Source organism: Staurois parvus, unplaced genomic scaffold, assembly GCF_062004578.1.
Source record: "Staurois parvus isolate SC_StPar_1 unplaced genomic scaffold, SC_StPar_1.0 ptg000542l, whole genome shotgun sequence".
Lineage (NCBI taxonomy): Eukaryota > Metazoa > Chordata > Amphibia > Anura > Ranidae > Staurois > Staurois parvus.
In genome coordinates, this window is record NW_028318338.1 from 268,891 (window position 1) to 293,400 (window position 24,510).

A 24,510-nucleotide genomic window follows, 5' to 3' on the forward strand; every position below is an offset into this window, starting at 1 on the left:
TTTATGTCTGGATGAGCGGAGGGGACAATACTTTGTCTATTCATATACAATATCAAAGAACCCACATATTTCAGGTGTTTGGTGCTTTGGACTAGGGGCTGATTTACTGAAACTGGAGAGGGCAAAATCTGGCGCAGCTGTGCATAGAAACCAATCATCTTCCAGGTTTTATTGTCAACGCGTAACAGTGAAATCAGTCTGTATATGCAGTAAAGCATGCTTGTTATACTCACTGTGCAACCTAAGGGGTTAATCCTGGGCATCGCATATAAACGCTGTTTGATTCCATCTTCTCTGATCCTCCCCTTCTTCCAGTGTCCCCAATCCATCTGCTGATAGTACAGAACCTTGGGAGCAAGCTGCACATGCTCAGTTTGATTTGTATTGCTAGTGAGGGTTTTTTTTTTTTAACTTCTTCACACCGGCGCCTCCCAGCAATTTAAGAGTTTCAGGAGGCGGGCGGGGTTTTTGGGTCATGTGACCACCGTGATTCGCTGCCACGGAGGTCACGATTGGAAAAGGTCCTGATCGAAAGGGGAGATTGGGACCTTTCCATGAGTCATGGACATGCATGCTGGGAGCGCACAGGGCACACGCTCTCAGCACCTATGTATTATCATGTGCTCTCAGTACATATGTATTTTCTAATTGCACACAAATATGCGCCTGCTCGGCGTCAAGGCCCAGAGGTCGCATATTTGCGTGCACTCCCCGTCAAGGAGTTAATCTTGGAAGAGTGCATGTGATTAGCACAGGGCCAATCAGCACTGTCCAGACAGAGGGTCATACAGCCTCGTAAGACAATCGGGGAGAATGAAAACTACAAGATTAACCAGTGCTCTGCTAGACACTGATAGAAGTCACACGACTGCTGTCACTGTTAATGAGAAAAGGCATTTAGCAGTTTATATTTACTAAAATAATTGCATTTCCATGTAGTATGTACTATGGGAGCCCAGATATAGTGAATGCAGGGTCCTGGGTTTAGTAACACTTTAAAGTGGTTGTAAACCCTTCCATATACCCAGTGAAGTGCCTGGCCTCAGGTGAAGCACAGAGCTGAAACAAATCCTCCTACATAAGTTGTACCTGTTTATCTATAGATCTTTCCCCTACTTCCATTCAGGGTTTTTAAAGCTCCTAGAAGCTGTTATCAGCATTTTTTTCTACTCCTAGAAGCTGATAGTGTTATCCTCTGTGTCCATGCACACTATTTTATGCTAGAATCATTTTTCAAGCTTCAGCGTTTAGGAACAGAGAAAAAAATTGTTTTTGGGAGCGTTTTCCCAACAGAAAAAGCGCCAAACACTCCTAAACCCTACTAATAGCTTTTTGTTGAGTACTTTTTTCATGTACTGTTAAAACGCTACCACAAGCCGGCACAAAAACCCTATTATCAGCATTTTTCATCCAGCGCTAGTGTGCATGCAGTCTAAATGTGCAGAATTTACACAGGATCTCTCTGCTCTGGAAAGCAGGGGGTGGAGAGCTGAAATTACATCAGTGAAGAGAGCTCTGAGAGCTGATTGAAGGGAAGAGACACACACCCCCTTCACACAGGAACAGAGCTGAGGCTAGCAATCACAGGCTGTGCCCTCCTGTGTCACCATTTTTCTCAAGTAGTCTTCCAGGACATCCCATGAGACGTAGAGTTCCTCCCACGGGACAGGAAACATGTTACCCCACAGAGAATAAAAGGCGGTTCTCCAGGCCCAAGGCTCAGTTTTTAGTGTTTCCTCTGGACGGGGGTAACGTTTCCTGGAACAATGAGAAAAGTTCTCCCCAGGGCTGGCTGGAAGCTCGGTTGGGGGAGGTTTACACATAATTTCCTGTCTTCTATCCTTGCAGCATTCTCCTCTAGGGACTCAGTGGATGACTGGGCTGTTGCAGTTTGAGCCTTCTCAGGGCCTGGGGAGGGCCAGGACGTTGGTGACATTCCCCCTGCCTGTGGAGGAAAGTAGGGTGGTCTCTATGGCCTTACCTTCACTTGGCGGCTGCATTCTCTGGTGGTGTAGGCGGCTGAGTTCCACTGCTGCCCAGCCTTCCTCCTCGTGCGGCGGGGCTCCTGTCATCCAGGCTGGCTTCAGATGTTGTAGTGACATAATTTCCAGGAGGCGGGTCATTGCTGGGCGCCTGGGACGCTGGTTCCAATCCCCCTTTGAAAAAGGTCACAAGGCACTACAGCAGAGGCTGAAATGGAAAGACCAGTGGTTATCGATCCTCCTGTGGCTACTACGCATGTGGTTGATTCTGGACAAACAAGCACCAGCTCCTCACAGGAAATGACAGTGAGGAGGGCCTGTGTAGGTTCTTATTTTTGTCACGTATGGGCTGTTTTCTGACAGAGCACATTTCCTCCTCTTTCTGCTAGAGCACAGGGTGTGTTTTCTAGTGAAAAAGTTAGTGGCTGAGGGTTCCCTTTTTTCTGTTTGTTTACATACTAAAGCCCAGGACAAAGGTCCAGACCCTGGCCTCAAGTAAAGAAAATGTGCGGTTTGTGTAGCCAAATCTTCTTGGAACAAGCCTTTGTGCCGGTCTTGTAAAGGAGAACTCTACTTCAGCTTGTGTTAAATTGCTGTCATCAGTCAAATATGAATTGGTAACTACGTTCAGTTCTGTCAAGACTTTTTTGGAGGATTTTAAAAATCCTAGCCCACCTCCACTATTCTCAGGGGAAGCCGGCCCTTGAAACAGCTCAGACCTGTACACCTGTTGAGATCAGGTGGGAGGTCATAGATAGGGCTTCAGTGATGAATTCCTCATCCTTTTCTGAAAACAAGGGAAAAGGGGAGTTCTTCAGAGGAGGGGAGGGATCTGGTTCTACATCTTCTAGGTACAAGCTCTCTGTAGATGAAGTAGATTAACTGCTAAAGGCCATTTACATAACTTTGAAAATAGAAGAAGACAGGGTCCAGCTCTTGAGACATAACTTAATGTATGAGGGTCTTCAGGGTAAAAAGCACAGTTTTCCCTGTCCATAAAACTCTGAAGGAGGCTATTGAATTAGAATGGAAGGAGCCAGGGCGCAAGCCTTTCTTTTCCAACAGCCTCAAAAGAAGATTTCCCTTTAAAGAAGTGGTTAAGCATTCTTGGAATAAAGAGCCTAAATTGGATGCACCTTTTGTCAAAGGTTTCTAAAAGATCTGACCTTGCGCTCCAGGATATGGGAGTCCTTGTGGATGCTGTTGATAAGAAAAGGGATGTTTTCCTCAAGAGGGCCTGGGATTCTACTGTACGTAGTCTTAAACCAGCCCTTGCTTCAGCCTGTGTAGCCATAAATTTGGATTTTTGGTTGTTTCAGCTTAAGTCTCACTTTGTGGTACATTTAGAGAGGAAATTTTAAAATCTTTTCCTATGCTTTTTAAGGCTTTACGGTTTTTGGCAGAAGCAGTTAGAATGGCGGTTAGATCGTCAGCTCTGGTAAATTCTGCTAGAACACTTTGGCTATAGACATGGTCTGGTGAGTCCATTTCTATGGCGCAGTTGTGTGCCTTGCACTTTTCGCAAGAAAACCTGTTTGGCCTTAGATTACAGGAGGCTTTAGAGCGCACAGCTGATAAGAAAAAGGCCTTCCCAGAAAAGAAAAGGACGCCAGGTTTTAGGCGGCTGTTTCGTGGCCAAAGACAACAAGCCGACCAAGGTAAAAAGGCAAGGCCAGGGAAACGGTTAGATCACAAATGTAAAGGGGGAATCTTCTTCCTCCTCAACCCTCTCCCAAAACCCAATGACTTCTTCCTTGTTCTGATAACTCAGGCTTACAGGCTGTAGTTCAACTCCTTGCACCCCCCCCCCCCCCAAAGGTTTTTTTCATCACAAATCTTTCTCAGGATTGGGAAAAAGCAAGCACATTGTGCTTGCAGTTAGGAGAGATGGTAGATCGGAGGGTTTTGGACCCAATTCTGGTGGAAGAATGGGGTCAGGGTTTTTATTCTTACATTTTTGTGGTGAAAAAACCCTTGGACAAATTCCATTTGATTCTGAATTTGTGACCTCTCAACAAGTCAAAGTGCAAACATTTGCGTATGGAGTCAATATTCTCTCAGGTATATTCTGCGTCTGGGGTGTTTTATGGTGACCCTAGATCTGAAGGAATCATACCTTCATATACCCATTCATCCTTATTAAAAGTACTTGAGAATGACCATCAAGTTAGGGGAGAATGTTCAGCACCTGCAGAATGTTCTTCGGCCCCAAGGATTTTCTCCAAGGGCCTGGGAGAAGCTCTGGCTCCATTGAGGCTAAAGGGCATTCTGATAGTTCCTTATTTAGATGATCTCCTTTTAGCTTCCCCCTCTGAACAGCAGTTGTGGGAGGATCTAGAGTTTACCCAGAGCCACCTTCAATCACTGGGATGGGTGATAAATTGGGAAAAACAGAATCTGGTTCCATAGCTAACTCTAGTCGATAAAATTTCTGGGATTTGACAGTTCAAAAGGTGTTTCTCCCTGCAGACAAACTACACAAAGTCAGGTACAGGGTAGCGTGGTTGCAGTAAAATCTCACGGTTTCCCTGAGGGAGATCTCTGCAGTTTTAAGTCTCATGACTGCATGTTTCCCAGCGGTTCCTTAGGTCTGTTTTCCCCAGAGGCCTCTACAGCACTTTCTTCTCAGGGCCTGGGATGGGGCGAGGGACACCCTAGAGCTCAGGGTTGTCCTTCCTCCAAGGGTCAGGCAGTCTCTGTGATCTTTCCAGTGGGCTAGAGTGGATCTGGTCGGTTTCCCGGAAGATAACGACAGATGCCTCCTCATGGGGTTGGGGGGGCACACATACAAGAGAGGTTGACCCAGGGCCAGTGGTCAAGGGATGAGGCCAGGTATTCTTCAAACCAAAAGGAGCTCTTGGCTGTGGATAAGGCAATGGTAAAATTTCAGGATCAATTGAAGGGTCATCATTTACAAGTCCTCTCAGACAACCTCGCGACAGTGGCTTATATCAACAAGCAGGGAGGAACCAGAAGTCCACGCTTGCAGGCAAGTGCAAAGAGGATCTTGATTTGGGTGGAAGTCATTCTAGCATCAATCTCGGCCGTATACCTGAAGGGCTCTCAGAATGTGTTAGCAGATTTTCTCAGCCGTCAAGTGGTGTGCCAGGAAGAATGGGCTCTTGCCAAAGAGCTTTTCTCTTGGCTCACAGATATATGGGGCCAGCCAGAGATAGACCTGTTTGCCTCTCAAGCGAACGCAAAGCTTCCAAGATTTTTTTTCCATGAATCCAGGAGATGCAGCAGTAGCCACAGGTGCTCTGGCAAATCCTTGGCCCTACAATCTAGCTTATGCTTTTCTCCCCTTCAAATTGGTTCCAGCGGTGTTACGAAAATTTCAGCTGGAGAAGTTGGATTTCATTCTGATAGTTCCACATTGGCCGAAACGGCTGGTCTGTCCTCCTGAAATCCTTGGCAATTTTTCCTCCAGTAGTGCTCCCAAAAAGGGAGGATCTCTTATCCCAGGGGCCTGTTTGGTGTCCAGACTTGAACATGCTAAACCTCTCAGCGTGGTACCTGAGGAGCAGTTATTAAAGCAGGAAGGTTTTTTGGATAAGGTAGTGCAAACGTTGGTCAACTATAGAAAGCTGGTTACTAGAGTTAGCTATTTTAAGATCTGGAAAAAGTTAAATTCTTGGATGATGGAGAAGGAATATTCTGAAGCTTCCATTTAAACAATCTTAGATTTTTTTTCAGGAGGGTGTAGACAAGGGCCTATCCCTCAGCACTTTAAAAGTGCAGGCAGCTGCCTTGGGAACATTTCTAAAGTTTCCCTCCTGGGAGATCCTACAGTTTCCCACTTCCTTAAGTCTGTGGCTAGAATGAGACCCGTACCATCGAAATCTTGCCATTCTTGAGCCCTCTCAGTCTTACAGGTTTTGATGTTTAGTCCATTTTTTAGCCTTTGAGGGAGTCTTTCGTTAAGCGTGTTACGTGGATAACAGTATTTTTAGTGGCTATCACTACGGCTCGTAGAATTAGTGAGCTGCAAGCTCTATCAATCAAGAGAGCCATTCTTGGCGGTTTTTGATGCCAGGATCATTCTTAAAACAGACCCTGGTTTTTTGCTGAAAGTAGCCATGGCTTTTCATAGGTCACAGGACATTGTACTTTTTGTGCCTCAGCCTCAAATGAGAAAGAAAAGAATTTCAGTCTGCTGGACGTAAGGAGATGTCTCTTACATTACTTGGAAGTATTCAAACAATTCAGAGTGTCTGATGCTCTTTGTCCCCTTTTCTGGCAAACATTGAGGGTTTCAGGCTTCTAAGCCAGCTATTGCTAGATCGATCAAGCAAGCCATTTCTTGTTTCTACCACACTAAAGGGCTGTCAGTGCCTTTCATTAATGCATATTCTACTAGGGCCTTATCTATGTCCCCGGATCAGATATGTAAGGCTACTACCTGGTCGAGCTTCTGGATATTTATCAGGCACTACCATGTGGCTCTCTTGAACAGTCAAGAGCAAGCATTTGGACGTAAAGCCCTCCAGCCAGTGGTCCCACCCTAGGCTGGTAAGTTGTTGCTTATCGTCTCGTGGGCTGTCCTGGAAGAAGACAACTTTGGAAAACTGGAGTTAAACTTATTGGTAACTCTTTCCAGGAGTCTTCCAGGACAGCCGGAATCCCAGCCCGATGCATTATGTTATGCTGTTTGTGTTATGTTTTTCAGGTCTGTCCTTCGGTACTTTTGGTTTACTGAGGCTTGGGCCTGGAGGACCGCTTTTTATTCTCTGTGGGGTAACGTGTTTCCTGTCCCGTGGGAGAAGCTCTATGTCTCATGGGCTGTCTTGGAAGACTCTTGGAAATAGTTACCGGTGAGTCTTACTCCAGTTTTCCAATGGTATCAAAAGAACTTGTCAGAAGTGACTAATGCTTAAAGCAAAGGAACGAGGTAGCAAACAGATGTGACAGTTATTGTTCTGGATTGAGACAAGTACACACTATGGAAGGATATGCTTTGTTCATATTTCATGTCTGAGGTTTACAACCACTTGACAGCTGGGCTGAATGATGGCTACAGAGTGGTCGCCTAGTTCTGGGAGGGCGTCATATGATGTCCTGCAGAACCGCACCTCCCGTGTGCCCCCTGGGGCGCGCACCCCTCTGTGAGCCCTCAGCCCCAACAGTGTCCATCAGTGCTGCCAGTCAGTGTCCCATCTGTTCTGTCACAGTCCATCAATGCAGCTAATCAGTGCACATCAGTGAAGGAGAACATTTACCTGTTTGCAAAATTTTTTAGAAGCTAAGAAAAAAAAATATTTTTTTTAGAAATGTGGTCTTTTTTTTGTTTAGCAAAAAATTAAAAACACAGTTGTCATTAAAGCTCTATATGTCTTAAAAAAAGATAAAAATTTAATGTGTACAGTGTTGCATGAAGGCGCAATAGTCATTCAAAGTGCGACAACACTGAAAGCTGAAAATTGGCCTAGCAGGAAGGGGATGAATGTGCCCGGTAGGCAAGTGGTTAAAGTGAAACTAAAACATCCTCTTCTTTTCAGCCAAAATGCTGCCATCGTAGCCTCTGTTTGATCTACAGCTACCATTGTGCTGTACATATGATCAGTTATGCCTCCAGCCATTTGATGGTTTGGTTGACAGCACAAGCAAATGTGACTGTTTTTTAAAACCATTAAATCAATGGGTTTAGTTTCGCTTTAATTGAAAAAGCTGAAGTTAGATGCTGATTGGCTACCATGCACAGCTGCACCAGATTCTGAGTGCACCAGTTTTAGTGACTCTCCCCCATAGTGTCCAGACTTGACGTCCCTTGTTTTAGGTGCACATTGTTCATGTCAAGGGCCATCTCACACCTGAATTACGCAATTTCATCCCATTCAAATGAATACAGAAACCGCACAGGAGTGCAGTCAGCGTTCCTGTGCTATTCCTGTGTGACTGTGTTCATTTGAATGGGCTGAAATTGCATCAGATCACAGAAAAAGTAGTGCATGCATTACTTTTCAAAAATACACTGCACCATATCTTATGGTACTGTGGTACCATGCAATCTGGTGCAGAACAATGCACTGCGTTCACGCTCTGCATTTGGCGTGTCGTTAAGAATATATTGCCCCCCCACCAGCTTATCGTTGTCATACTGTGTGCTTGGGTAAAATGAAGAGGAAGGTTAGTAGCCCTGATAACCCTCCTGATGGCTAGAGTACAGCCCACACTTAGCTCTGCTCCCATTTGTGACTGATAGTACAGTGCTGTCCACATCCCCTAACTGGAGGAATAAGGTGGTCCTAAAAAGTGGTCTCTGACTAGGATGCCCTTCAGGATCCCTCCTCCGCAACTGTAAGACCTAACAAGGGCACAAAAGAGGATTTCTATGGTACAGTGTGAAAGTGAATATATAGAGGTAGGTAGTGGGTTTTAGAGGAATTTTATTTGTGTATTTAAAATGCATTTACTATATTTATTTTTTTTCAGGAACAGCAACAGATTGTATTACTTAACAAATCATATTAACAGGTTTGTATTTGCTGCCCTACATAAAGCAACCTCTAAAACCAGTTCATGGTCTGCTGCTATATGTTCATTCAATACATTCCAGAGAAGTACCTTATCCACCATGGCCCAGACTTCAGATGATTGTGAGGAAACTGGATTGTTCTCTCCTGATCCTAAAGTGCAGGGAATGACCACGCTTGACCACAGTGCCTTCAACAAAATCATACAAGTTCCTGTGATCAAAGTAAAGAAGGAAGTTATCCATATTGTCATGAAAAATCTTAAGCACAGGCTGATGAAGAGGCCCAATCTAAAAAGAGTCCTTGATGACCCCAATGATGAGGACCATAAAAAGATTGTCCTTGACCCATACATGGTCACATCGCAAGATGCATTTGATGAACGGGACCATCAGTTTTTCAGGAAGTTTCAGATTAACCCTCAGATTTTTCAGGCTGATCTTCAAGTGACTTACGACATTTTAAAGACTGATGAGATCCTGAAGGCAGTTTTACCCAAAGGTCAGGATGTCACAACTAGCTTCAGCCGTATAGGACACATTGCTCACATGAATCTCCGAGATCACCAACTTCCTTATAAGAACTTGATTGGTAAGTGTTGGCTCATGAGTGTTTTATAAAATTTGTGATGGGTGAAAACTAAGTCCTTATTTTGCAAAAAATAATGTTAATTTATAATGTTTTTTGCATATTAGCCTGCAAAGCATTGCAGCCACATTCACTGGATTGTGGGTTCAATGCTCTCAGCTGTATGTCTGTACTGAGGTACAGACTTTTCGTTACTGAGCTGGAGGAAATGTTAATGGATGAGTGTGGTGCTTACCACGTTTATGTTCCATTGAGAACTACAGGTCTGTCTGCTGTGATGTGGCTGTGTGGGAGGGGTTACACAGAGCTGTGCAGATTTCAAATCTGACAGTTGCTGTGGGGGAGAAGGAGGGGGTCCACTTGGAACTATGTTAGATGTTACGCCATTAAAGTGATTGTAAAGGTTGGGGTTTTTTCTTTTTTTTTTTTTTTTTTGTTTTTAAAATAACAAACATTTCATACTTACCTGCTCTGTGCAGTGGTTTTGCATAGAGCAGCCCTGATCATCCTCTTCTCGGGTCCCTCGCTGGCTCTCCTGGCCACTCCTTCCTGCAAAGTGCCCCCACAGCAAGCAGCTTGCTATGGAGTTCCAGAGCCATTGCTCTGTGTGACCATTCATACACAGCCACAACTTGGCCCCGCTCTCTCCTCATTGGCTCACTGGCTGTGATTGACCGTAGTGGGGGCCAATGGCTTCTGCAGCTGTCTCAGCTAATAAGGAGAGAGAGACCCCAGTGACATGAGGCTCGTGTGCAGATTGCTGGATCAAGAGGGCGCTCAGGTAAGTATTTGGGGGGGGAGGATCTGCTGCACACAGAGGGTTTTTTACCTTCATGCATAGCCTTCACAACCATTTTAATAGCTATTAAAGGGGACTTAAAGGGGTTCTGAGAGAAATACAAAGGTTGCCATTGATGAGCCCTCTTCAAGAGATACCAGTTGCCAGGCTGTCTCTGGCTTCAATATGTTTTGAGGCATTGATCCAAAACAAATATGTACAGGCAAGTCAGAGGGACTTTTTAAAGCTCATTGACTCAAAGTATTAAAACATTGAGTGACAGCCTAAATATTTTTTTTTTAAAGTAAACCCATCTGTAGTTATAATTATAACCTAGCAACATAAATGAAATGCATGTAGCGTCACACAGATTCTTGAATTATCTGGGAACATAAAATCATCTGTGTACAGCTTAATCTTTGACAGTATAACAGATTTGAATATTGATTGTAATAAGTAGGTTTGGTAGTTTCTAACAGAGAGATAAAGTGTACTTCTAAGTGTTCTAAAGTGCTGGTCATCATGGTGATGCTTTGCTCCAATCATCAATGCCACCAACATTCATGTCTTTCAGTATTATTCAAAAAATTGGGTGAAACAATCAGTGTTGCCTTTACCAGACATGTCACACTAAGTGATTCTGTTGCTGGTGGTAAAACGCAAGAATGGCTACTCACCTCCTAAAGAGTTGCTCCCTCTCTGTCCAAAGCACTGATGATTTTTGCTTGCCAAGGAAAGAGCAGTGAAACTACACTGTAGGCGCATGTTAGTTCTCACTGCTATCTTAGCAATCCTATCACTTGCAAAAGGTTTGCTAGTGTGACGTGGGCCTCACAAAGATGACTAAATAATGAAGGAACAGGATGGAAATGTTCCAAACTGGCAGAGACTTAATTGTGGGCTGGGCCAAGGGGTAGGCAAAAGACTCAGTTGTCTCAGGTTCTTCACCAGGAGGGAGCACAAAAAGGCAGGACCTGCCACCTATCTTGCTGAATTAGTTCACGACAAATGAAGGGAGAACAATTTGTCCCTTTCACCTTGGTTGCTAAAGGACTTTATCCTAGCACTGCACTGATTACCATCTTCTCTGTCCGTAAAGAGTTCAAAATCCTGGCCACTATAAAGAATATTACTGTGCCCTGACCCTGGTAGTGGAGAGAAAGCAAATTACTTTCTGTAATAAGAACTGTTTTTTTTGTTTTTTTTGTTTTGTTTTAACAGGGCAAGTAATCCTGGATAAAAACCCCAGCATCACCTCTGTGGTTAATAAAATCAACATTATTGACTCAACATATAGAAACTTTCAGATGGAAGTGTTGGCTGGCGAGGAAAACATGATAACCAAGGTCTGTGCTTTTTATCTTTGATGCTAAAGTAGCTGTAAACCCAACCACTAAAACCTCATATATTCCTTAATATGTAGCACTACCCTGCAGGGGCCACTTGATAATTCTTGTCCCCAGTGGTTGCCCGGACCTTGCAAGCCTCCTGATACCTCTGACACTCTGGGTTCAGACATATTTCAACAGTATTGAATAATAATGCAAGAGACACCAATTATTTAGTAACACCACTATATTAGTCTGGTTCAAGAGAATAGGCCACAGGAATTATGGGTTCAGGATAAACAACCCTAGTTAATGCATAAAAATAGAACACTGGTAAAACAGGAATGATCAATTAGCGACGTCTAACAAATTACAGGCAGTCTTCGAGTTACAAATATTCAAGTTAGGAACGGAGAGAGAAACAGGAATTGAAAGGAAATCTACTCCTACTAAGGGAATTTCAGTCCTGTAAGAGTTGCCATGGGAAAAAGTGTCTCCACTGAAGGTTTATCTCCAATCCTTGTTTTTATGACAACCCAAAATTTTCAAAATCCAGTTGTCATAGGGGCATAAAGTGAGGTGAAATCTTCTGAACAGGGGCACAGACAGCAAAACAAACATTACCAGGGTGTTAACCCTTCCCTTTGCTATCCAAAAAAAAAAATATATATTTTATAGGCTGAAGTTACACTTAAATGTACCTGTTCCAACTTGCATACAAATTCAACTTAAGAACAAACCTGCAGAACCTATCTTGTTCATAACCTGGGGACTGCCTGTATAGTCATGGATAGTAAGTTTCCACTATTAAACTGCAACAGCAGCAGTAATAGGGTAAAAGGCTTGTTGACGTATCTCCCTCTAGGCCACTGGTGCCACAATGGTAGATGCATACATAATGTAAATGTGTACTCTGACATAAACAGAAATAGGTGTCCTAATTTGAATAACAATTGCCTTAGAAGAGAACAGGCCCCTTTACCTAGAGATTGCAACTTGAGTCCTGTGATGATTAAAGTTCCCGATATGGTAGTGTCTGTTGTCTTCTGCTAGCAATGGTGGGGCTAATGAACAGTAGTGAATACTGGTAATAAAATTAAGTTAAGCAGATAAGCTGTGGTACTGCTCAAAGCAAAGATCTGATATTGAGATGTAAAGGTGTCAGCATGCGGTGTCTCTAGAGTGCCGACAAAAAGAGGTTGGACATCCACCCGCTCGCCAATCCTATGGACAGCACGGCCTCTGAAGAACAGAGTTCTTCCTCAGGCTCTTGGTTGTTTACAGGGATGTTCAGAGTTGCCACCTGATGGTCTGTAAGCACAGCAAGCAGAGATGTCTGTTTGAAGACCAGATAGTGACAGTCCAGGTGCAGGGAAGCTGATGCAATCGCAGTGTGGCGATCGGCGTCACCACTGTGCTGAACTGATGTGCAGAGTCCTACAATAGTAGCCAAAAATCTGTCTTGGGAGGAGAACGGCAGTCCCCCTGTGTTGAAAATGTTTTTAACCAAAATTAATTTAAAACTAAATACAGTAGCTTCAAATAAAACAATCCAACAGTGTAATGACTAAAAAGTTCCCACCACCAAATACTTCTTCCAAGAGTAGAAAAACCTTTGATCCAAGGTGACTACTACCACAAATACAGGAAAATGCACTTACTGGAAGTGCATGCCTATCTCACTACAGGATTAGGCAAACCGCTTGTATTAATTCCAAAGATCTTCCAAACAGGTGCAGTCCACTTTAAAGCTTCACCTTCGCTGCTGTCCTCTCCCCAGTCAGTGGTTAGATTTCAGATGTGTTGGCAAAAATATACAGAAAAAATGGCGGCGGCCATCAACTCCAATTCTTCCCAGCTTGCAAAAATGACAGGACACTTGCTACTCACGCCCAGCATCAGGCACCCTAATGTTTTGCCCGTTCAAACTTCATCAAAAGGAGATCATCCTGTTTTTGTTTGCTTGTTTTAATTGGAGTGACTGGCAGCTTCTCTCTGTATATCTTTGCCAGCACATCTATATGCTTGATTTTAAGCGTTTGTGAGTACCTTGATTACTTGTAGCAAATAAATTTGGATGCCTAAGATCTTACACTATTAGATCCTATTTTTTGTTACTTTATGCTGGGTATGAAATCTAACCACTGAATGGGGAGAGGACAGCAGTGGAGGTGAAGCTTTAAAGTGGACTGAAACTGCAACTGTTTGGAAGATCTTTGAAATTAATGCAAGCTGTGTTTGCCTAATCTTGTAGTGAGATAGGCATTCTTCCAGTAAGTGCATTTTCCCATATTACTGGTGGTGGTCATCTTGGATCAAAGATTATTCTACAATTGGAAGATTACTATTGGTGATAGAAACATTTTAGTCATTGCCTCTGTTGTCACCATTAGGAAGCCTGTGCTGCGCAATGTCATGCAGCTATCACTGGAGTTTAGAGATGCAACAAGGATGAAAAAAGGGTGAAAACAGCATCTTCTGGAAGAAAAACATGACAAATGTTTGCTACACAGCACTTTAACAAGCTGAATATCATTCCATTAGGACCTATCTTATTTATGTCTCTGTGAGCCCCTGGCGCCAGATTTTTAACACAACACAAATGGCATACTTCAGGAATGTTATTGTGATCCTACACCACTGATCTGGAACAGGTATGTGCATGTCAGGTGTCCTGACACTTCAGTGTCTTGTTCCAGGTCAGTGACTCAGGATGACATCCTTGGGCCTTGCATTTTCAAATACAAGTCAGCATTGTTCTCTTTAAACTGTAGCGCTAGATCCACTAGATTTTCGGTAGGTAGGCTAGAAGAGTAGTAAAGTATCAAATACATAGCACCTAACTATCATAAGCAGGTTACCCAGCACTCCAGAGATTTGGGTCATTTGATCTGAATTGGATATGATAGGGCAAGAGACCTGCAGCAGCTCTGCACTGTGGGTACTAATATCTGCAGAAATGTTATTTGGGTTTATAGATGTTTCTGCTTGCGTCTGTATCCCACAGCTCATGACCTGAAAGGAGGACACTTTCTCATGGAGTATACACTATATTGCCAAAAGTATTGGGATGCCTGCCTTTACACACACATGAACTTTAATGGCATCCCAGTCTTAGTCCGTACGGTTCAATATTGAGTTGGCCCCGCCCTTTGCAGATATAACAGCTTCAACTCTTCTGGGAAGACTGTCCACAAGGTTTAGGAGTGTGTCTATGGGAATGCTTGACCATTCTTCCAGAAGCACATTTGTAAGATCAGGTACTGTTGTCAGATGATGAGGCCTGGCTCGCAGTCTCCACACTAATTCACCCCGAAGGTGCAGGTCAGTCAAGATCCTCCACCCCAAACTCACTCATCCATGTCTTTATGGACCTTGCTTTGTGCACTGATGTGCAGTCATTTTGGAACAGGAAGGGGCCATCTCCAAACTGTTCGCACAAAGTTGGGAGCATGAAATTGTCCAAAATGACTTGGTATGTTGATGCCTTAAGAGTTCCCTTCACTGGAACGATGGGTCCAAGCCCAACCCCTGAAAAACAACTCCACACCAGAATCCCCCCTCCACCAAACTTTACACTGGGCACAATGCAGTCAGGCAAGTATCGTTCTGGCAACCACCAAACCCAGACATGTCCATCAGATTGCCAGACAAACTGGTGTGATTCTTCACTACAGAGAACATGTCTCCACTGCTCTAGTCCAGTGGCGGCATGCTTTACACCACTGCACCTGACTCTTGGTGATGTAAGGCTTGGATACAGCTGCTCGGCCATGGAAACCCATTCCATGAAGCTCTCTATGCACTGTTGTGCTAATCTGAAGGCCACATGAAGTTTGGAGGTCTTTAGCTATTGACTCTGCAGACAGTTGGAGACTTCTGTGTGCTGCAGCATGCGCTGACCCCGCTCTGTCATTTTACATGGCCTACCACTTCATGGCTGAGTTGCTGTGTTCCCAGTTGCTACCACTTTGTTATAATACCACTAACAGTTGACCGTGGAATATTTAATAGCAAGAAAATTTCACGGATCATCATATTACCATGCTTGAATTCACTGAGCTCCTGAGAGCAACCCATTCTTTAACAAATGTTTGTAGAAGCAGTCTCCACGCCTGGGTACCTATTTTTTACACCTGTGGCCATGGAGGTGATTGGAACACCTGAATCCAATGATTTAGAGGGTCATCCCAATACTTTTTGCAATATAGTGTACGTTTGATTTTGGTACACCTAGCCTGCCTTCCTAATTAACACGAACACTACAGTTAATCCTTTTGCAGCCAGAGACTTTTTTTAATATTTAGGTGTAAAGATTACCTGAAACATATTTTTTCTGGAAGCAGTGACTCGGAGGAACAAAATGGTGGTAGTTTTTTTTTGACACATATTAGTGCATTGGTTTATTGAGCACAAACACAGTTTATTACCCAATCTTGGTAAAATATAAAAGATGAGGTTGTGCTTGGTAAACATCCAACACCGAATACCTGATACCAAAGTCTTAAAGCAGTTATCAACCCAAAACCAAAAATAGAATCTACAGTGCCTTGAAAAAGTATTCATACCCCTTGAAATTTTCCACATTTTGTCATGTTACAACCAAAAACGTAAATGTATTTTATTGGGATTTTATGTGATAGACCAACACAAAGTGGCACATAATTGTGTAAGAGAAATGATAAATGGTTTTCAACATTTTTTACAAATATGTGAAAAGTGTGGTGTGCATTTGTATTCAGCCCCCTGGAGTCAATTCTTTGTAGAACCACCTTTCGCTGCAATTACAGCTGCAAGTCTTTTTGGGGATGTCTCTATCAGCTTTGCACATCTAGAGAGTGACATTTTTGCCCATTCTTCTTTGCAAAATAGCTCAAGCTCTGTCAGATTGGATGGAGAGCGTCTGTGAACAGCAATTTGCAATTTGTCTTGACACAGATTCTCAATTAGACTGGTCCAGGCCTAAATCCAATGCATGAATATGCTTTGATCTAAACCATTCTATTGTAGCTCTGGCTGTATGTTTAGGGTCATTGTCCTGCTGGAAGGTGAACCCCTGCCCCAGTCTCAAGTCTTTTGCAGACTCCAACAGGTTTTCTTCTAAGATTGCCCTGTATTTGGCTCCATCCATCTTCCCATCAACTCTGACCAGCTTCCCTTTCCCTGCTGAAGAAAAGCTTCTCCACGACTTGATGCTGCTGCCACCACATTTCACAGTGGCGATGGTGTGTTCATGGTGATATGCAGTGTTAGTTTTCCACCACACATAGCGTTTTGTTTTTAGGCCAAAAAGTTTAATTTTGGTCTCATTTGACCAGAGCACCTTCTTCCACATGTTTGCTGTGTCCCCCACATGGCTTCTCACAAACACGACTTCTTATGGCTTTCTTTCAACAATGGCTTTCTTCTTCCCACTCCTCCTCCATAAAGGCCAGATTTGTGGAGTGCACAACTAATAGTTATCCTGTGGACAGATTCTCCCACCTGAGCTGTGGATCTCTGCAGCTACTCCAGTTACCATGGGCCTCTCCTTGCCCGGTCTGTCAGTTTAGGAGGACGGCCATGTCTTGGTAGGTTTGCAGTTGTGCCGTACTCTTTCTATTTTTGAATGATGGATTGAACAGTGCTCCGTGAGATGTTTTATAACCTAACCCTGTTTTTAAACTTCTCCACAGCTTTATCCCTGACCTATCTGGTGTGTTCCTTTGGCCTTCATGAGTCTGTTTGTGCACTTATGTTCTCTAACAAACCTCTGAGGGCTTCACAGAACAGTTGTATTTATACTGAGATTAAAGTACACACAGGTGGACTTCATTTACTAATTAGGTGACATCTGAAGGCAATTGGTTCCACTAGATTTTAGTTAGGGGTATCAGAGTAAAGGGGGCCAAATACAAATGTATGCCACAGTTTTCAGATATTTATTTGTAAACTCTTTTGACAACCATTTATCATTTTCCTTACACTTCACAATTATGTGCCACTTTGTGTTGGTCTATCACATAAAATCACAATAAAATACATTTTACGTTTTTGGTTGTACCATGACAAAATGTGGAAAATGTCAAAGGGTATGAATACTTTTTCAAGGCACTGTATTGCAGCTTACCAATCATTAGCTGTATGGCTGAATTAGTTTCCTTTTTTATGCTTGTTTCCCATTTTCACCTTTTATGATCTGGCCAGTGTCCGTGCTCTGATGAAGGAGCACAGAGGGCATCTTTGGACAGCAGCATTGTTAACCTGTGGGGAGAAGAGTGATAGATCAACACAAAGTGGCACATAATTGTGAAGTGGAAGGAAAAGAATAAGTGGTTTTCAACATTTTTTACAAATATCTTAAAAGTGTGGAGTGCATTTGTATTCAGCCCACTTTACCCTGATTTCCTTAACTAAAATCTAGCGGAACCAATTGCCTTCAGAAGTCACATAATTAGTAAATAGAGTCCACCTGTGTGTAATTTAATCTCAGTATAAATACAGCTGTTCTGTGAAGCCCTCAGAGGTTTGTTAGAGAACATTAGTAAACAAACCGCATCATGAAGGTCAAGGAATACACAAGACAGGTCAGGGATAGAGTTGTGGAGAAGTTTAAAGCAGGGTTAGGTTACAAAAAACATATCCCAAACTTTGAACATCTCACGAAGCACTGTTCAATCCATAATCCAAAAATGGAAAGAGTATGGCACAACTGCAAACCTACCAAGACATGGCCATCCATCTAAACTGACAGGCTGGGCAAGGAGAGCATTAATCAGAGAAGCAGCTGAGAGGCCCATGATAACTCTGGAGGAGCTGCAGAGATGCACAGCTCAGGTAGGAGAATCTGTCCTCAGGACAACTATTAGTCGTGCACTCCACAAATCTGGCCTTTATGGAAGAGTGGCAAGAAAAAAGCCATTGTTGAAAGAAAGCCATAAGAAGCCCCGTTTGCAGTTTGTGAGAAGTCATGTGGGGGACACAGCAAGCATGTGGAAGAAGGTGCTCTGGTCAGATGAGACCAAAATGTAACTTTTTGGCCTAAAAGCAAAATGCTGTGTGTGGCAGAAAACTAACACTGCACATCACCCTGAACACATCATTTTCATCAGCTGGGAAAGGGAAGCTGGTCAGAGTTGATGGGAAGATGGATGGAGCCAAATACAGGGCAAACTTCGAACAAAACCTGTTAGAGTCTGCAAAAGAGAGACTGGGACAGAGGTTCACCTTTCAGCAGGATAACGACCCTAAACATACAGCCAGAGCTTCAATGGAATGTTTTAGATCAAAGCATATTCATGTGTTAGAATGGCTCAATCAAAGTCCAGACCTAAATCCAATTGAGAATTATGGCATGACTTGAAAATTGCTGTTCACAGACACTCTCATCCAATCTGACAGAGCTATTTTGCAATGAAGAATGGGCAAATATGTCACTCTCTAGATCTGCAAAGCTGGGAGAGACATCCCCAAAAAGACTTGCAGCTGTAATTGCAGTGAAAGGTGGTTCTACAAGGTATTGACTCAGGGGGGCTGAATACAAATGCATGCCACACTTTTCACATATTTATTTGTAAAAAAAATGTTGAAAACCATTTATCATTTTCCTTCCACTTCACAATTATGTGTCACTTTGTGTTGGTCTATCACATAAAATCCCAATAAAATACATTTAGGTCTTTGGTTGTACCATGACAAAATGTGGAAAATGTCAAGGGTATGAATACTTTTTCAAGGCACTGTATCTGTCAGAGGGAGGGAGGGGGGACGGTGGGCGCAGCTATGGGAACATGTCACATGTTCCACCCTAAAAACGGGTGGAAAATGTAACATGTTCCAAAGGTGAACTTATCCTTTAACCCAGTGGTATCCAAACTGCTTTGCTTCCATTTATCCGGGCCTTGGGATACTATTCCTCCCACTGATACAAGACACTATTCCTCCCACCGACACCAACAACGGGGCATTATTCCTGTCACTGATACAAACAATATTGCACTATTCCTACCCCAGACCCCAAGAATGAGGCACTCTTCTTCCCACTGACACCAATGATGGGGCACTATTCCTCCCCCTGATACCAACAATAGGGCAATACTCCTCTCACAAATGATGGGGCATTGTTTTCTCCCAGGGCATTTTCTACTCTCACTGGTCACAGTCAGGCCCCCTCAGAGTCTGAAGGATAGTAAACTGACCCTTTGTTTAGAAAGTTTGGAGACCCCTGTTCTAGCCCTTAGAGCTGATTCACACATGTGCAGTGCGGATTGAAGCTCAGGTTTCACAGCTAATTCATATAGTTGTTCAGTGGTTCAGGACAGGATCAGCTCAGGATTTTATCTTGTTCACACGTCAAGTTTAGAAATGGTTTCCATAGAAGTTCAGAGCCTGTAATCTGCACCTGAACCGAACTGCTCAAATCAGACAGGACACTTTTTAAATTGCACAGAATCCACACTGGCAGTGCAGCGGACAGATGTAATATGGGGAGAAGTTTCCCTGTACTATCTGTCAAATTTGAAAACCGCATGGCTGTGAATGAATGAACTGCAAGTCCCGACAGCCTTGGTGGTGGGCTTGTAGTTTTCGATGAATTGCCACGGTGCTGTGGTAGGTTATCAAAGCTTCCTGTTAGAATATCTGCTTGGCTGTACATCCCATACGATAAGCAGATATTCTGACAGGTCTGCAGGAGACCTGCATGGCATCAGCAATCTACTGATCGCTGGTGCAATGCTTTCCAGGCTCCTTTGGACAAAAATAATAAATTAACATTTTTTTTTACCTGCAAAAAAAATGTGCATTTATTATTTTTGTCCAAAAGGTGAACTTCTCCTTTAAACTAGGTGGTGAGAAAGCAACACAACGCTGTCTGCCTTAACCCCTTGTTTGCTGTACTGCTAAGGTTGCAGAGCGGCCTTATTCAATTGAATGGGTAATGCTTGGCAGGTGCTACACCCACCAACCATGACAGGGCGTATAACTCCTGCTGCAACATGTGTACACCCCTGGCCACTGCAGCAAAAGGGGGTGCGATTGGAGCTGGGGTAGTAAAACACTTAACTAAGGGGTTTTACCACCCCCACAAACTGCAAATTAACCCTTACTGCTCTGAGCCCCCTATAAGGCTGCTTTCACACTGATGTGCTGCGGTTTACCTGCGCCGTGGGTGCAACGCAGGGCATCTGTGACTTTCCTGGGTTATCTGCGCTTTGCCACAGACTTCTAATATATCCTGCAGGTGTGGTTAACTTTCTGAAAGCAAACCAAAACACCTGCATTCAGGAGTTTCGGGGCACTTTCAGAAAGTGCACCATAGCTGCAGGATATAATAGAAGTCTTTAGCTAAATGCAGCAAACCCGCAGGAAAGCTGCAGGTACACTGCACTGAACCCATGGTGTGGGTAAACCACAGCGCACTGGTGTGAAAGCAGCCCTGTACTAATATGCCCAGTGTATTGCTTTACACGGACCTAAAAAAAAATAAATTTTTTTTCCTGCTGCTGGCACCAATCTGGAGACCATTAGCTGGAATAAGAGGTGGAGTGCAATTAGTGCCACTCCATATGGGACAGGAACCAGCACTACAGAGGAGGCATATGCAGCTCTTGCCCCCTACTACAACTCCAACTCTACAAGTAGTTCCTCTGCATTGTACTCTGTTTGCTGCTCTGGGATGGTGGGTCAGCATGCCCAGATCATGATCTATTCGTTGCCTGGCCACGATCTGCTGGTTGCTGACCCCCCATAGTCCATAAGAGTAGATACCCAAAGTGTCTACCTGTATCTTTCATTTGTGAGAAAGGCTTCCCACATTACAAAGTGGGGGGGTGTGACTGGACTTCGAGGAGCTCCAGTCTCCTGTGTAAAAATTAGGTCAGCAGCTAAAAAAAACCTACAGCTGCTGACTTGTAAAAAACAGCCACTCACCTGTCCCATGGTCCAGCACTGCGTTCACCTCCTGTTGTCTGTCCCCAGCATCTTAACTGTGGGCACCTGGTTGTGACAGCTTGCAGCAACATAGGGTACCCACTTCCCCATAACCCCCCCCCCCCCCACAAAGCTGCCATTTCAGAAACCAGAATGGGGGAGGAGGCCTTAAAGCAGAACTTCCTCTTTTGGGTGGAGCTCCACTTTAAAGATTACCTGCTGCATGAATTCAGGTTTGGGGTCTCATAGGTAACTACAAAGACTTACTAACAACTTAACCTGCTCCAGGTGCCTGCTTTTAGGAGCTAGTGTTGGTTGAACATGCTTTGTGAATGATGTGATCACTTCAAATCTATGAATAAATGAGGATTATCTCTTCTAGGTGAAAGAAAACGGTTTCACTTATGAATTTGATTTTTCCAAAGTGTACTGGAATTCAAGGCTTGGGACAGAGCATGATAGAATTACTGGACTCTTAAAGAGCGGAGATTTGGTGTTTGACGTGTTTGCAGGTGTAGGGCCCTTTGCTATTCCTGCTGCTAAAAAAAACTGCATTGTCTATGCCAATGACTTGAACCCAGAGTCCTATAAATGGCTGCTACATAACTGCAAACTGAACAAAGTGGGCATGAAATTGCAGGCATTCAATGTTGACGGGCGAGAGTTTATCAGGACTGTTATAAAGAAAGAACTATCAGAATATATAAAGTCCTTCACCACAGAGAGGAAAAAACATCTCCACATTGTCATGAACCTGCCAGCTTTGGCTGTGGAATTTCTTGATGCCTTCAGACACCTCCTAGACATGGAGCATTGCAGCGAGGATATCCTGCCCACTGTACATTGCTATGGCTTCTCAAAGGCTGACAACTCAGAAAAGGACATCAGGAACAGGGCAGAGGAATATTTAGGAACTGTGTTGGAAAGTTGCTCTGTTCATCTTGTGAGGAACGTCGCCCCAAATAAGGACATGATGTGTATAACCTTTAAGCTGCCAGCGAAGGCACTTTTTGCAATCCAATCAGATTCTGTAGGTAAGTACCATAAAGCATGTAGATACAAGCATTTTTATCTCATAACATTACAAACCTACTGTCATTAAGTAGAAGTAACAAAGAAATACTCAGTGAAAAGGAAAAAAGTATGACTGAACCATAAGAATGATTTGCAGAGAGTGGGCATAGTGTACAATTTAATGTAAATTTTGCCTAAAATGCTGTTTGCCTTGTTGTAATGCTATACCCTTTGAATCACCAACCCAGTGCGTACACCGCCGGCTCATGGGACAGATGAGTGGCTTTTTTTTTTTTTTAAGTCAGCAGTTTTTGTAGTTCTATATACATGATTTTGCATTTCCGGGTAGGGGGGTGCACACGGCCACGGCTGTCAATCACCGGGTCCCGGCCGGTGATTACCGAGGATCTCCCGACGGGGAGGAGAACTGTTTTGTTTACTAACAGTCCTCCTCCCTGTCAGCTCAGGCTCACTGCTTTGGACAGCACAGCCATCCAAAGCAGTGTGCTTACAGTGAAGCACACAGACACCGCCCCATTGTAAAACATACCCAGCACACAGTTAACCCCTTGATCGCCCCTCATATATATTAACCCCTTCCTGCCCAGTGCCATTAGTACAGTGTCAGTGCTTTTTTTTTTTTTTTAGCACTGATCACTGTATTGGTGTCACTGGGCATGTCAGTGACAACAAGTCAGTTCCCTCCCAGTGTCAGAATGCCCGCGGCAGTCTTGCTATAGGTCGCTGATCGCTGCCATAGGTCGCTGATCGCCGCCATTACTAGTAGAACAAAAAAGCAAAGACATGTAGCAGAATACATTTTGGCCTAAATTTGTGAAGAAATTTTTGATTTTTTTTTTTTTTAATTTTACTGGACATGTTTAATAGCAAAAAGTCAAAAATGTTTTTTTTCTCAAAATTGTTGGTATTTTTTTGTTTGTTTATAGTGCAAAAAATACACAGGCGATCAAATACCACCGATAGAAAGCTCAATTTGTGGGAAAAAATGGATGAATATTTAATTTGGGTAGCATGACTGTGCAATTGTCAGTTTAAGGAACACAGCACCAAACGCAAAAAAATGGCCTGGTCAGGAAGGTGGATAAATCCTCAGGAGGGCAAGTGGTTGGTTAAAGAAATGGGAATATGTAAGCCTAAAGTACCATTACTATCGGCCAGAGTTTGTGTGGACACAGATCTTGCGGCTTAATAGCCATTTTTCCCACCATCATTGCTAGCTTAGGTGTTCCCACACTTTGTGCACACGTGACTCAGAAGTCTTTAAAAGGAATCAGCCTGAACCCATGGTATGTACTCGCTCCAGGGTAGAGAAGATGAATTTAACACTTACAGTGCTAATAAAGTTAACGAAAAAAAAAAAAAATCCCCCCCCTGCAGGTTTTAGCCATAATGTGCTAGTATGCACTTCATAGAAGGAGCTAGAGGCTCCGAGCGCGTAGCCTGTCATTGTCTGTGTTTCCTGGTACAGCGGACTCTCCGCCTCTTCCGGTGACGTCACTTCCGCCGGTGTGGTCCAAGCTGGTTGCATGGACTCTTCCTGGTACAGACACCGCTGGATCGGCCTCACTGTACTGCTACTCGACAGGAAAGATCCCCACACTGTACTTACATCCCTTTACCAACCCAGCACACATCTATAGGGCGACCAGTGGTACCTGCAGGACGGTGAGGAGCAGTCTCCTCCCTTACACAGATGAGCTTGTTTCTTTATTTTTCTTGTGAGTGTTTTTAATCCTTCAGTATTAGTTTTTACCACTGCACTTAGATTGGCGCCTCCTGTCTTCTTCCTTTTTGTCTTTGCATACAGAGTTGGCTTTGCTCTTTAGGATGGCTGCCGCTAATTTGCACCAATTTGTACCTTGTGTCCGAGAGACTTTGCAAAGACTTTATTATTTTTTTTTTATGTGTGTGTGTGTAACTTTCCCCCCCCCCCTAAATATTTCACCTCTGTGCACCATCATTTTTTCCTTATTGACTGTTTGTGTAAAGCCCACCTCTCCAGTTATTTCTCCGCTTCTTCCTCTGTCATAGTTACCACTAATGACCCCACCCTCTCCATCCATTCCCTGACTCATACATCATTGCTGTGTTCAGTAGTGATGTAGGGGATCGGAGGATGGAACTGTGTGTAGCAGGGAACTGCAAGCGTCTAATGCTGAAGAGACTGCAGTGAGGACGGAAGGGGAGGTAAGAATAAAAGCTGTTCTATTGCAGGGCACCTTCCTTTAGGGTTTTCTTTTACCCTGACAGGGTCATTAAGGGTGAGCAGAAAACAGCCAATCACATTTTATATTAGTGTAGTTAGATTGGCTAATGAAGCACCCCGTTGTATCTAAACCTAATTCACACTGGTGAATTGAAACCAGTGCTGTGGAAAAGGTTTTCATTGAGGATATGTTTGTATTTTGCTCCATTCA

The 24,510-nt window shown here is 43.6% G+C and overlaps 1 protein-coding gene across 1 annotated transcript in view; it reads left to right on the forward strand.

Moving 5' to 3' along the window:
- Positions 1 to 24,510, forward strand: part of TRMT5 (tRNA methyltransferase 5) — a 32,217-nt gene that overhangs the window by 407 nt on the left and 7,300 nt on the right. Inside the window, exons 2-4 of the mRNA XM_089690765.1 lie at positions 8,415 to 9,046; positions 11,043 to 11,167; positions 21,441 to 22,092. Coding sequence (XP_089546891.1) covers positions 8,415 to 9,046; positions 11,043 to 11,167; positions 21,441 to 22,092 — 1,409 coding nt within the window. The remainder of the gene's footprint in view (positions 1 to 8,414; positions 9,047 to 11,042; positions 11,168 to 21,440; positions 22,093 to 24,510) is intronic.